At 55.6% G+C, this 13,201-nt stretch overlaps 1 protein-coding gene across 1 annotated transcript; it reads left to right on the top strand.

Annotated features, from left to right (window-relative positions):
- Positions 1 to 1,935: 1,935 nt before the first annotated feature.
- HDAC3 (histone deacetylase 3) lies at positions 1,936 to 12,278 on the top strand. The gene is made up of 15 exons (XM_082291236.1): positions 1,936 to 2,042; positions 2,342 to 2,424; positions 4,991 to 5,133; positions 6,250 to 6,331; positions 6,503 to 6,559; positions 6,653 to 6,708; positions 7,991 to 8,124; positions 8,378 to 8,458; positions 8,550 to 8,623; positions 8,768 to 8,832; positions 9,546 to 9,635; positions 9,750 to 9,808; positions 10,274 to 10,353; positions 10,664 to 10,821; positions 11,107 to 12,278. The coding sequence occupies exons 1-15, from the start codon at positions 1,988 to 1,990 to the stop codon at positions 11,174 to 11,176; spliced, it is 1,287 nt and encodes a 428-aa protein (XP_082147362.1). The 5' UTR covers positions 1,936 to 1,987; the 3' UTR covers positions 11,177 to 12,278.
- The last annotated feature ends 923 nt before the right edge of the window (positions 12,279 to 13,201 follow it).

Below are 13,201 nucleotides of genomic sequence, written 5' to 3'. Positions count from 1 at the left end.
GACTGAACAATCGTCACAGGGGAGCACCCACCCCGAGACGTCAGCGCTCCGTGAGTTCCCGGTGCAGCCGTGCCGCTCAGCACGTGGAAACCTCGGTTATCTCCCATGGTGGGCGCTGGGCTCGGTGCCAGGTGACCTCTCTGAGTGTCCCCAGCCACAGCTGTGCCCTGCAGGGTCACGGCGAGAAGGTCCCGGGTCTCCTCTGAAGGTGTCCCTGCCCCTGGCCAGGGGTTGGAATGAAACGATCTCTTCCAACCTAAACCACCCCACGATCCCTGCTCCATTCCCTAAAGGGAAACCCACACAAGGAGCGGTGTGGAGGGAGCGGTGTCCCCACAGGAGGGGACAGAGACAGCCAGGAGTATCATTTAATAACCCCACCATTTAGTCACACCTTGACACGTTGTCTCTTGCACCTGCAGCCGGCGCAGCCCCCAGAATTCCCTGCCATCCCTCCGTGCCCCATCCCATACAGGCGGGAAGCCTCCCTTGCTGCTTCCAAGGGGTTTCCATCCCACACCTTTATTGCCTGGCATCCGCTGGGAAGCCGAGGAACATCCCAGTGCCCGTCTGCCCTGGCCCCCATCCTCAGCCAGCTCTTGGGGGTCCTGCCCCTCTCCGAGCCCCCGGTGGGTTGAGCAGCCTGTGTCAAGCGCAGCTTCCTTCACCCCAAGCTCCTGTCTGCAGGAAGCCATCAAGCAGGAGACTGGCAGGACCGAGCATCGATTTTGGCTTCGTTTTCTGAGCCTTTGGGCAAGTTTCCCTGCTCTGTCCATCCTTCCTTCTTTCCAGCCCACAGGGAGCAGATCTTTGCTGCCGTTCCCAGCCAGCACTGCTCATGGCATGGTCCCATCCCCGTCACTCCCCAGCTCCAGCCGAGGTCCAGGTTTCCCCCCACTCCGCTGCCTCCTCACACCCGAAAATTTTCCACCTGGCTTTTGTCCTCCCCCTGCCTGGTGGTACCTCCAACGGGTTCTTTCCAAAGGTCTGGAGGACCTGCACCCTCCCAGGGTGGTCCTGGACAGGTGGCAGCTGGTGGTGGCAGATCCCCATCCCTCAGGGATTGGAGGCGGCTCCCCAGAATGGGATAAGTCCCATCAAGGTGTGGGTGTCCCATGGAAACCCCACTGCCCCTGTGCAGCTGGGGGTAACAGGGGGAGGCTGGGAGTGACTGGGAGACAAGTGGGAGTAACTGGTGAGTAACTGGGGGTGACTGGGAGCCAGCTGTGGGCCTAGAGAAGAGAATCCAGTGGCCAGCTGGGGTCAGCTGGGAGTAACTGGAGCAGCTGGGAGTGACTGGGAGCAGGAGAGGAGCAGTGAGGGGTGACTGGTGGCAGCTGAGGGAGCGGATGTAGACTTATGGGAGAGAATCCAGCAGGCATCTGGAAGTAACTGGGAATGACTGGGAGGCAGCTGTAGGCCCACAGAAGAGAATCCAGTGGACAACTGGGAGCACCTGGCAGTAACTGGGGGCAGCTGGGGGGTAACTGGGAGTAGGTGAGGGACAGCGAGGGGTAACGGAGGGAGCTGAGGATGACTGAGGAGAAGACATAGGGTTATGGGAGAGAGTCCAGCCGGCAACTGGGAAGAAGTGGGTGCAGCTGGGGGCAGGTACAGGGCAAGCAGGTGAGACCGTGGTGGTGCAACTCGATGTGACTGCAGGTAACTGTGGGCAGCTGGGGGCCGGTGTGTGGGCACCAGGGAGCAGCTGGGCGAGCCTGCGGGCAGCTGTGGAGCGCTGGTGGCAACTGGGACCAGCCTGGAGGAACTGGGGGGTGTCGGGGGGGGGCGGCACTGGGAGCGCGGGGCGATGGCCACGCCCCCTGCCCCGAGCCACGCCCCCTGCCCCGAGCCACGCCCCCTGCCCCGAGCCACGCCCCCTGCCCCGAGCCACGCCCCTTGTGGCCACGCCCCCTGTCTGCCGCAGGCGGGTGTCGCGGAGTGATGACGTAAGCGGGAGCGCGGCGCGCGGCGCGGCCTGTCTGCCATGGCGAAGACCGTGGCCTATTTCTACGACCCGGACGTGGGGAACTTCCACTATGGTGCGAGCTGGGCCGGGCACGGTCGGGGCGGCACCGGGGCTGCGCGGCGGAGCGGCCGCGATGGGGCTGGGGCCGGCTCGGCGCGGGGGTGTGGCTCAGCCCATCCTCCCGTGTCCCCGTCCCAGCCATTCTCCCCCTTCCCCTCCCTCTCCCTGTTCCCCCGTCTCGTCCTCTCCCCGTCCCTCCTCGCCCCCGGCCTCGGTCAGACCTGCTCGGGAGCGCGGTGCCGGGCGGCGGCAGCGGCCGTTGTTCCCGGCCGCAGCCCCGTTAATCCCCGCGCGGTTGCGGTTCCGTTCCAGGCGCGGGGCACCCCATGAAGCCGCATCGCCTGGCGCTCACGCACAGCCTGGTGCTGCACTACGGCCTCTACAAGAAGATGATCGTAAGCCACGCGTGTGCGGGGGCCGCAGCCCCAGGCGGGCCGGGGGCGGGGGACAGGAGGGCTCCGCAGTGAGCTGTGAGGGCTCAGCCAGTGGGACCCGATGCAGAGCTGAGCCCCGCAGACCGCGCGGGGCTGCTTGGAAGGGCTCCCTTGTTGGTTGATGGTGTCCTGGTCACATCTGTGGGGCTGTGACAGTGCCCGTGGGGCATCTCTGTGTCTGCAGCACCTGCTGGGAGGGACCAGGGGCCTCTGCGAATGGGGGTGCTCAGCTGGAGAGGAGAAGGCTCCAGGGAGAGCTCAGAGCCCCTTGCAGGGCCTAAAGGGGCTCCAGGAGAGCTGGAGAGGGACTGGGGACAAGGCATGGAGGGACAGGACACAGGGAATGGCTTCCCTCTGCCAGAGGGCGGGGCTGGATGGGAGATTGGGAAGGAATTGTTCCCTGGGAGGGTGGGCAGGCCCTGGCACAGGGTGCCCAGAGCAGCTGGGGCTGCCCCTGGATCCCTGGCAGTGCCCAAGGCCAGGCTGGACATTGGGGCTTGGAGCAGCCTGGGACAGTGGGAGGTGTCCCTGCCCTTGTGGCAGGGGTGGGACTGGATGGGCTTTAAGATCCTTTCCATCCCAAACCATTCCATGAGTCTGTGATTCCTTGTCCCTCTGCACACCAGGCACTTCCTCTGTTGCCCCTGAGCCCAAAGGGGCTCACACTGGGAGTTGCACTGGGCTGTGGGCTCTGGGAGTGGCTGTCGGGCTCAGCCCTGGGCTGCTGCTGCAGCTGTGGAGGCTTCCAGGGAACTGGTGAGCTCAGGCCTCTTTAGAGGCCGTAGAGATGCAGTTTATGAAAAGAATTTTAGATGTTTAGACTTGAGAAAAGTTGTCCTAATTAATAAAATTCCCGTATAAAATCACATCCCGGGCAGTGACTGTGGGGAGATGCAGCACTGGGGGGTCCTTGCAGAATTTCTCTTCCAGATTTTTACTGCCAAATGTGTGGATTTCCACAAACAGCTTCCCTGGAGTTGGGCTTTTCCTTGCAGGGACAACCAAACCACCGTGTTCTGACCTCACACTTTCAAAGGGCCAGTCCCTGCCTGAAGGAGGCATTGGGCAGAGCTCCACATCTTCAGGCTCAAAATCCTTTTCCTGGGGTTTGCATTTTCCACAAGATGCCTCTGGGAAGCTGAGAACCTCAGAGAGAACTTCATGCCAAGCAGGCAGGGACTGGCAAAGTTAGGAGCAAATCAAAGCAGGGATTTGGGGCAGTTGGGACTGTAACAAGTCCTGCTGCCTTTGTGCCGTGGTTGTGTTGTTTCTGCCTCCTTGAAATGAAAGGCTGTGATCCTGTCAGGCTGGGCTTGCCTCTTCCCACCTTTCCCAGCTTAGGAACGTGGGTGGGATTGCTGGCAAAGGTGGAAGGAGCCAGTTTTCTCCTGCCAGCAGCCAAGTGAAGATTTCAGTCTGCTTTTTCCCTGCCTTTCTGTTTGATCCCCACATCCCTGTTTTGAGAGCCTCTGGCTGTCCAGTGAAAGCCATTTCTTGTCTTTTTGCCATCAGCTTTGGTCTGGTTTGGTTTAGGGGACCATTGGGATTCCTGGGGGATCCAGAGCCCTCCTGGGAGCAGCTCCTGCTTCCCCCTCAGCAGCTGCTCTAAGGAGTTGCCTCCTTCCCCTCTTTGAGTTGTCAGAAACCCCACATTCCACAAATCCACGTGGGAAACACCAGGAGAGGAGGAGATGGGCTTGTGTGGGGATCTTGTGGCTCTGAAAATGAGCAGGTTTCCTGCTCAGCCCAGAAAACAGGAACGTGGTGCAGCTGTCCTGAGGAATTTCCCTTTGGAGAACGGCTTTGTGCATCTTCCTGTTAATGTTCATGTTCCACTTTTTTTTTTATAAAGGGGGTGCTTTAAATGAGAGAAATTGGGAATCACAACAACAACAAAAAAATCTCTTCTCAGTTGAATTTCCTCTCCCAGGTGCATGGTGTTAATTTTTAACTCCCCCTCTACTGAGGTATGTGCCTTAAGAGCCAAACTGGCAAACCTGGGTGTCACAAGATCCTGAATTGGAGTCCATCCACCTCCCTGACCATTTCCCCCCATTTTCCTTTCCAGAGGAAACAAAACTTGCACAACTCTTCCATCTGTCTGGCAGCTTTCTCCAAACAGTTTTGGCAAATCTGACAGAGGGACCAGAACCACCCCTAGATCAAGGTCTTAAAATTGTGGCAAGCTGGTGACTGAGGAGGGAATGATCCCCCCGGTGAAGGAAAAGCTGTGGTTTGGACTTGGCTGGCTTTTTTGCTGCCCAAGGAGTGGGGGAGGAAGGCTTGGGAGACCTTGTGGCAAGAGCTGCAGTCAGGAGAGGCAGGAGATGGGTTTATGAAGGGGAAAAATGAAAGGAGAGCAGGTTTTGTGGGGCAGCTGTTGAATTGGAATGAACTCGAATGCCGCTGTTTGCACGTTTTTGGTGCACCTCGTGCAGGTCGCTTGTCAGTGAGCTCAACGAGCTTTCTTACAGCCCAAGGCAGTGGAGTTGGGCTGAGGAATAACTCCTGCTTTTGTCCCTGCGAGGTGTTCAAGCCGTACCAGGCGTCCCAGCACGACATGTGCCGGTTCCACTCCGAGGATTACATCGACTTCCTGCAGAGGGTGAGCCCCAACAACATGCAGGGCTTCACCAAGAGCCTCAACGCCTTCAACGTGGGCGACGACTGGTGAGTGCCCCCCTGCCCTCAGGAGCTGCTCCTGTCCCAGCTGCTCTTTTGGAACATCCCATTCCTCCCTTGTTTCTGACCACAGTGAGGAGCGTGTCCCTCCTCAGGGTGTGGAGCCTCCGTGATTCCTTTCCCTTCTCTGTTGATGTTGCTCCTCTCTAGAGCTCCATTTGGCCTTGTTGGGTTGCACACTCTGGCTCTGCTGGTTGTGGAAGAGGTTCCAGTTCTTTTGGAATGTGCCAGCTGTCTTTGTTAAGAATTTGAGTGTTGCATCCAGCTCTGGGGGCCAAGGAACATCAACCTGGTGGAGCAAGTCCAGAAGAGGCTCCAGGATGAGCAGAGGGATGGAGCAGCTCTGCTGGGAGGGAAGGCTGGGAGAGCTGGCATTGTTCAGCTGGAGAGGAGAAGGGGTGACCTAATTGTGGCCTTCCAGTGCCTGAATGAACTGACAAGAGAGCTGGAGAGGGACTGGGGACAAGGCATGGAGGGACAGGACACAGGGAATGGCTTCCCAGTGCCAGAGGGCAGGGATAGATGGGATATTGAGAAGGAATTGTTCCCTGGGAGGGTGGGCAGGCCCTGGCACAGGGTGCCCAGAGCAGCTGGGGCTGCCCCTGCATCCCTGGAAGTGCCCAAGGCCAGGCTGGGATAGGGGAAGGTCTCCCTGCCCATGGCAGGGGTGGAACAGGATGAACTTTAAGTTCCTTTCTAATCCGAACCCTTCTGGATTCCATGATCCTCCAGCCAGAGGGGAGCTGTCACAGTCCTCCCCTTTCCCAAGGCAGTGTCTCATCGTGTCCCACTGTGGGCTGGACAGACTCCCATGTGCTTTGAGAGCAGTGAAACCTTTTTAAGACTGGTTTGGAAGCTCTGGGAATCATTATCAAATTCCCTGTGTTTCCCACTGTGTTTGCAGCCAGCTCATTCCCCTGCCAGGCCTCAGTGAGTTCCAAGGGTCAGAGTGATCCTGATCCCAAATTAACCCTTTCACAGAAAACTGAGTTTTCTTCTTGCTGGGCAGTTTGATTCCTGGCTGTGCTCTGGAGAAAAGGGGAGGAACGACACGTTTTGGGTTTGGACAAGATGTTCTGGGTTTCAGTGTGGTTTCTTTTCCAGCCCAGTGTTTCCAGGCCTCTTTGAATTCTGCTCTCGTTACACTGGGGCCTCCCTGCAGGGAGCAACACAGCTGAACAACAAGGTAAGGGGGTGAGGGGCTGATCTTGTGGAGCACAGCCAGAGCTTTGGAGGAGGAGGAGAAGCCAGAAGGGTGTTTGTGGACCCCAGGCTGGGCAGGTGGAAGCAGGGAGGAGGGTACAGAGTTGTTGTCACCATATTGTCACCTTAAACTCACTTCTCTTTCCTCTCTTAGATCTGTGACATTGCCATAAACTGGGCAGGGGGCCTCCATCATGCCAAAAAGTTTGAGGTAATGAGGCAGATCTGTGTATTGCCGTGTCTTTGGGGCCTGGGCTCTGTGTTGATCCCATCCTAAAGCTGTTGGGGTTTCTCTCTCTTCCAGGCTTCGGGCTTTTGTTATGTCAATGACATCGTTATCGGCATCCTGGAGCTGCTCAAGTAAGGACAGGGGCAGGGGCTGAACTCTCCTGGCTGCTTTGTGCTTTCCCTCTGCTTTCTCTCTGTTTCCCTGCCTCATTTGCCTTTCTGGAATCCAGGAAGCCCAAAAACTTCATTTTTGTCCTGGCCTCATCTTTAAGACCCAAGAAAGGGTTTGAGCACTGCAATGTCTGACTGCAGTTTTGGTGTGTGGAGCTTGAGGGGTACAGAAGAGTTCTTCAATCCCATTCCTCATCCATCTGTAAAACATTCATGTCAGGGGCTCCTGAGTCTCAGCCTTTTTGCCACAGGGAGCCTTTTGTTTTGGGTCACTGGAGACACAAAAATGACTCAAATCTTTCTGGAGTTGCTTGAGTGGCTTCAGAACAGGGCTTGGGCTGCACGTGGATGATCAAAGGACGCTTGGTCTCGGCAGAAGAGAGTCATTTCATTTTCTAAAATGAAAAAGAAGTTCAGAATGAGAGGAAAAGTTACAGAAATACCTTTAGTTTCTTGAATTGATCTGAGATTTTGGTTTTTGGTAATTTTTTTTTTGTACTTCAAAGTGCCCTCCTTGTCACTGAACCTCAGATGAGTCATCACAGAAGTAGAAAGGATTTGGAGTTGATTGAACAATAGTTACATGACTGCTGGCAAGTTCTCTTGCTCTCAAAGTCAGATTTCTGGGATGTACTGGGATTTCTCGTTCCTCTTCCCTCTCTGTGTGGAGCCTCAGGATTTCCCTGGCTACCCCTGCACTCCCATTTTCTAATCCCATCCACCAGAGGCCTCCAATACAGCTCAGTTACCCCTCCTGGGATATTATTTATGTCCCTGTTCTTTTGGTCTCTGTTTCCCAGGAGCCATTTCTGCAGCAGGTGACTGCATTCAGAGTTCTTCTGTCTCTGACTGCTTCTCCAGTCAATTTAGGAATTTTTGGTGCTCCCCAGCTGGGACACAGCGCTCCAGCACTGTGGCATGTGGAGGGAATGAGTGTTCCCACCTCCTGCATGGCAGCTTGCCTTTCATTTCCTGATGTGATTAAAATCACTGGAGCTCTTAAAGATTAACTAGGAGCACGCTGGAAACCAGAGTCTGCAGCTTTGGAACACCCAGCTGGTTCAACAAGTCCTTTTGCAAGACATTTCTGTCCCCATGTAAAACCCTTTTTGTTCTAATATCCATTTCTCACCAGCTCAGAAGAAAATGTTTTAAATGCCCGTTTCCAAGCCTGTCAGAAGAGATGTTTTAAAGTGTTTGAGTGTGTACAAATGCCTGGTACCCAAACTTTGATATTCCACAGGTATCACCCCCGTGTGCTGTACATCGACATCGATATCCATCACGGGGATGGGGTGCAGGAGGCTTTCTACCTGACAGACCGTGTCATGACAGTGTCATTCCACAAATATGGCAACTATTTCTTTCCTGGCACAGGTAGGTGTTGGACTTCCTAGCAGGAACCTGCTTCAGAACCCTTTGGAAGCTCTGCTGGAGTAGAAAAGTGTAAAATTTCCCAAAATTCGAGCTGTAGGGGGGAAACGCTGGGAGAAAGCGATTAGAGAGGAATAGAACTGTGGGTGCTTGTAAGAAAGGAGTCCTGAGCAGGTGGAAAGACTCAGCCCAGGCTGGATCTTGCCTTCCCAGAGCTCTGAAGTCTCAGGGCTGTTGTGACTGTGCTGTTTTGCAGGTGACATGTACGAGGTTGGCGCGGAGAGCGGCCGGTACTATTGTCTCAACGTGCCACTACGAGATGGCATCGACGACCAAAGTAGGTGTTCCCCACCCTTTCCCCTGGCCCCAGGGCTTTCCTGGTGCTTCTGCTCCAGAGCTGTGACAAATCCACCTCTCTCTCTCCAAAGGTTATAAGCACCTCTTCCAGCCAGTCATTAACCAGGTGGTAGATTACTATCAGCCCACCTGCATAGTGCTGCAGGTAAGGAAGCAAAGCTGGGCACACATCCACGCCTTTCAGAGGCTGCAGAGGGCTGTCCCTGTGTTACCTTCAGTCCCTGGGGCAGGGGGCTTGGTGTGGGTCTGGAAAGCAATGCCGAAATTCCCTTGTTTTTCTGTTCCCCAGTGTGGTGCTGATTCTCTGGGTTGCGACCGGTTGGGATGTTTTAACCTCAGTATAAGAGGCCATGGGTAAGTACAGCAGGGCTGGGCACAGGAAAACCTCCTGAGGGGCTCTGAGGAGTCTCTGCTGCGAGGTTGGAGCTTTGGCTTTGGCCTGCCAGCAGTTTTTGGGGTTGTTTTAACATTTCTGTGGCCGGAGGGGGTCTGAGAATGAAGCTTTGGATAAGGTGGGTGGAGGAGAAGGAGGCTGTGGAGATGTTTCAAGGGCTAGAGCCAGGCTGGGAGAGCTGGGGGGGTTCACCTGGATGAGAGAAGGCTCCAGGGAGACCTCAGAGCCTAGAGGGGCTCCAGGAGAGCTGCAGAGGGACTTGGGACAAGGGATGGAGTGCCAGGACACAGGGAATGGCTTCCCAGTGCCAGAGGGCGGGGCTGGATGGGATATTGGGCAGGAATTGTTCCCTGGGAGGGTGGGCAGGCCCTGAGAAGCTGTGGCTGCCCCTGGATCCCTGGCAGTGCCCAAGGCCAGGCTGGACATTGGGGCTTGGAGCAGCCTGGGATAGGGAAAGGTGTCCCTGCCATGGCAGGGGTGGGATGGGATGAGCTTTAAGGTCCTTTCCATCCCAAGCCCTGTGCTGGGGATTCAGTGGTTCAGGCTCCCTGGCTGGAAGCTCCAGGTGTATCCCACCAGCCACGGTGGGGTTGGAGTTCAGGTGGGCATTTCTGACCAGTGAACCTGTGCTGCAGCTTGCAGCTCTGGCATTTTTCCTGTTTGGGGTTTGTAGGGAATGTGTGGAGTACGTGAAGAGCTTCAACATCCCCTTGCTGGTGCTGGGAGGAGGAGGTTACACAGTCCGGAACGTGGCGCGGTGCTGGTGAGTCCCCTGCGCCTGCTGAGGGGCACTGCTGGGGCAGTGGCTGTGGGATTTATCCCTGCATTTCCCACATCCCTTTCAATGCACTGAGCTCCTCTTTTTCCATGTTTCCAGGACCTATGAAACGTCCTTGCTCGTAGATGAACCAATTAGTGACGAGCTCCCATACAGTGGTGAGTTGCAGTTGCCTTTTTTCCTTATTAGGTGCAATTCTTGTGATCTTCTCTTCTGCATTGACCAGGGCCAAAGTGTCAGCACTTCCTGACCTTGGAGATGGCATTAGTCATGCCTGGAAGTATCCAAGGCCAGATTGGATAGGGCTTGGTCTAGTGGGAGGTGTCCCTACCCGTGGCAGGGGTTGGAATGGAATGAGATTTAAGGTCCCTTCCAACCCAAACCATTCTGTGATCTCCCACCACCCACTTCTCTGGGCAGACACAGCCTTTTGTGTCAGTATGATTTCGTTTGGACCGTTTCCTGCTGTTCTTCCTGTTGTTTTAGCTAATCCCTTGCACTCAGAGTGGAATATTGCTGTGCTTTTTAAGTTCTGCTCGCTCCCAGGCAGGTGGGAGGCTGAGCTCTGCTCTCTGCACAGCTCCTGGCCCTCTCTGCTCTAACTCTGCCTCCTTCCACCTCAGAGTACTTCGAATACTTCGCTCCAGATTTCACCCTTCACCCTGATGTCAGCACGAGGATTGAGAATCAGAACTCCAGGCAGGTGAGTGCTTGCAGCCACGCTGCCGTGTCAGCTTTGAATTTCCAAAACCCTGTGGCTGATGCTCTGTCCTGTGAAACCAGGTGGAGCCCAGGGCAAAAAAACCCAATGAAAAACAACAACTGGGTTGTCTCAGTGTTTCCTGTGTGCTTGAGTGTCAATGACTGAATTCACTCTGCTGCCCTCTCTGCTCTGATAAATGGCTTTTTGCCCCAATTTGTTGCTCTTGGCCACCACACAGGTGATGGTGACAGAGCTGTGGCTCTGTGCAGACACATCCCACTGTGGTGATCCCTGTGTTTTGTCCCTGCAGTACTTGGATCAGATCAGGCAGACGATATTTGAGAACCTGAAGATGCTGAACCACGCTCCCAGTGTGCAGATCCACGATGTCCCCTCGGACCTGCTCAGCTATGACCGCACGGATGAGCCCGATCCAGAGGAGAGGGGCTCCGAGGAAAACTACAGCAGGTACCAGAGCTTGTTCTGGAGCAATGGGCTTCCCTTTCTGTCCCTGGCAGGGGATACAGGCGAATCCATCTGTGTCCTAGAACAGATACAAGTCAGAGAATCCCAGATTTTGGGGTTGGAAGGGACCTTAAAGCCCGTCTCATTCTCGTGGGCAGGGAAGTCACTTCTGAGCCTCTGGTTTTACCCAAGGAGCTTCTGTAGGAGCATGTGTTCTCTTAATACAACATTCCCTCAGGCCCCCAGGTGTCTCTCTCTCCTCCCTGACAAGGATTTCTCTTCCCCCAGACCTGAAGCTGCCAACGAGTTCTACGACGGTGACCACGACAACGACAAAGAGAGCGACGTGGAGATCTGAGCCTGCGCTCGGGACTGCGGGGCCTCCCGCCTTGGACACGGATGCTTGGAGCACATAACTGGGCCCTGTAGGAGCTGGTTTGGCCCTCCCTTCATCTTAGATTGCGTGTGGTGGCAGCAGAGACAGCCCCACTGCAGGCTCCTGCCGCCTGGAGAGGCACAGAGGTGGCGTGTGTTCCTTCCTTGTCACCACGTCACGGTTCCGGCTGTCGCCGCTCTGGGAATGGAACCCCTGCCGAGTGCTGGCTGGCAGCTGTGTGACTGCCCTCAGAGCCTGAGCCACGCTCCAGGACTCCCATGCAGGCTCCTGCCAGCCAGGTGGGAGCTGGAGCAGCTGTGCCTACGATCTCTGCCTCTCTCCAGCAGCTCCGGATCCATCCTGCTGTCCCTGACCTCCACTCAGGTACCACCCCGCTGTCCCCTGCAGCTTGCACTGAGAGCTGCTTCTGATGTCCCTTCCAACCAGCTGATGCTCCACAGCTCCAGGAACTACTGGAGAAGACCAGGCCAGTTGTGGGGTAGGGGTCAGGATGTCCCTGGAGCAGGGAGCAGCTCGATGGAGCAGGATGTGTGCAGAGCATGGGCTCGTTCCTTCCCCCCACACCCAGATCTGCATTCACAAACGAGTTCTGCAGCGCTTTGCTGACATGGACACAACCTCCCTGTTGTGTTTATTCCTTCAGAGGCTTAAATCCCCATGGAACAGAGGTTTGGCTGCCCAGGTCAGTACTTGGTGTGTCCTGCACCTTTAATGTAGCTTCCAGCTGTCTTTGGTCCTCCTGTGTGTCAGCGAGAGATCTGGGCCATGCTCCCAGTGGAAATCATTCCCTTGGCTCCACCAGCAGCTGTGGCTCTGCTGCTGGGTGAGGGAAGCTGCCTCCTCCAGGTGCTCTGTTCTTGCCCTTATGCAGCAGAGCTTTCTCTTGGCCATCCCTCCAGTCCCAGACTCAGCTGCTCCTTCTCCCGAGCCCTCAGCTGGTACCTGTGGTGGTTTGGAACGTGCTGGTTGAGGAGGTGGGGGGGTTCAGCCTCTGTCTGTACGGTTCTGTTTGTTTACTGATGTCTTTAAACATTAAAGAAGAGGCAGTATTTTTCTTACCTGACCTGTTGTTCGTCTCTTTAATCCCCACACCTTTTTGGCTCCTGTTCTCCCAAGGGTCCAGCACATCCCTGGCAGGGTAGTGTCATCCAGTGTCTGAAGGAATGGAGGGAATTCTTCTCCTCAGAGTAAATGTTGGTGAGTTTTTGGCATCACTGCACATGAGGAGAGCACCCTGAACTCCCTTTCAAGAGGCCAGGTGGGGTGGACACTCCTGTTATGCTTCTCAGTCCAGCAAAAGCTTTGCAGGAAGCTGCAGAGCTGATGCAGGAAATCTTTCCTGCAGTTATTTTAAATGCCATGATTTCTCTGAGTTGCAGTGTCCACAACAGCCCCTGCACTTCGCACTCTCACTGTCCCACAGCCCTTTTGGGGTCTGTTCTGTAGTTCTTGTCACTAAAACGTGAAGCAGGCAGTAAGTCAGGATTGCTCCCAGTGGATGCCCAGAGAAATCCCACAAAAATGAACTCTGATAGAATCAGGCTGGGTGTGGAGAAGGAGGATCAAAGGTTTAACACAGCTCCTGTGTGAGGAAGGATTTGGTGAATCAGGATCCTTCAGCTGAGGAGGGAGAACTGAGCTGGGAAAGGCATCATAATGTCACAACCATGAGTGTCAGAGAGGGTTTCTCCAAGTACCAGATATTAGAGGAGCAGGGACTACAAAAGCTGGGATTTCACCAGGGCCTGGAGTGCCAGCACACAGGGAATGGCTTCCCAGTGCCAGAGGGCAGGGCTGGATGGGAGATTGGGCAGGAATTGTTCCCTGGGAGGGTGGGCAGGCCCTGGCACAGGGTGCCCAGAGCAGCTGGGGCTGCCCCTGGATCCCTGGCAGTGCCCAAGGCCAGGCTGGGATAGGGGAAGGTGTCCCTGCCCATGGCAGGGGTGGAACAGGATGGGGTTTAAGGTTGTTCAACCCAAACCATTC

The sequence above is a fragment of the Coloeus monedula genome (assembly GCF_965178545.1).
Source record: "Coloeus monedula genome assembly, chromosome: 15".
In the NCBI taxonomy this organism is placed as follows: Eukaryota; Metazoa; Chordata; class Aves; order Passeriformes; family Corvidae; genus Coloeus; species Coloeus monedula.
The sequence above is the reverse complement of the archived record's forward strand: the minus strand, read 5'-3'. Positions and strand labels throughout refer to the sequence as shown.

Excerpts from the sequence above, each read along its gene's own strand:
- HDAC3 (XM_082291236.1), top strand. The coding sequence starts at position 1,988 with ATGGCGAAGACCGTGGCCTATTTCTACGACCCGGACGTGGGGAACTTC. Across the intron at positions 6,560-6,652 it reads ATCATGCCAAAAAGTTTGAG|GCTTCGGGCTTTTGTTATGT; the intron begins GTAATGAGGCAG and ends TCTCTCTTCCAG. Across the intron at positions 10,822-11,106 it reads TCCGAGGAAAACTACAGCAG|ACCTGAAGCTGCCAACGAGT; the intron begins GTACCAGAGCTT and ends CTCTTCCCCCAG.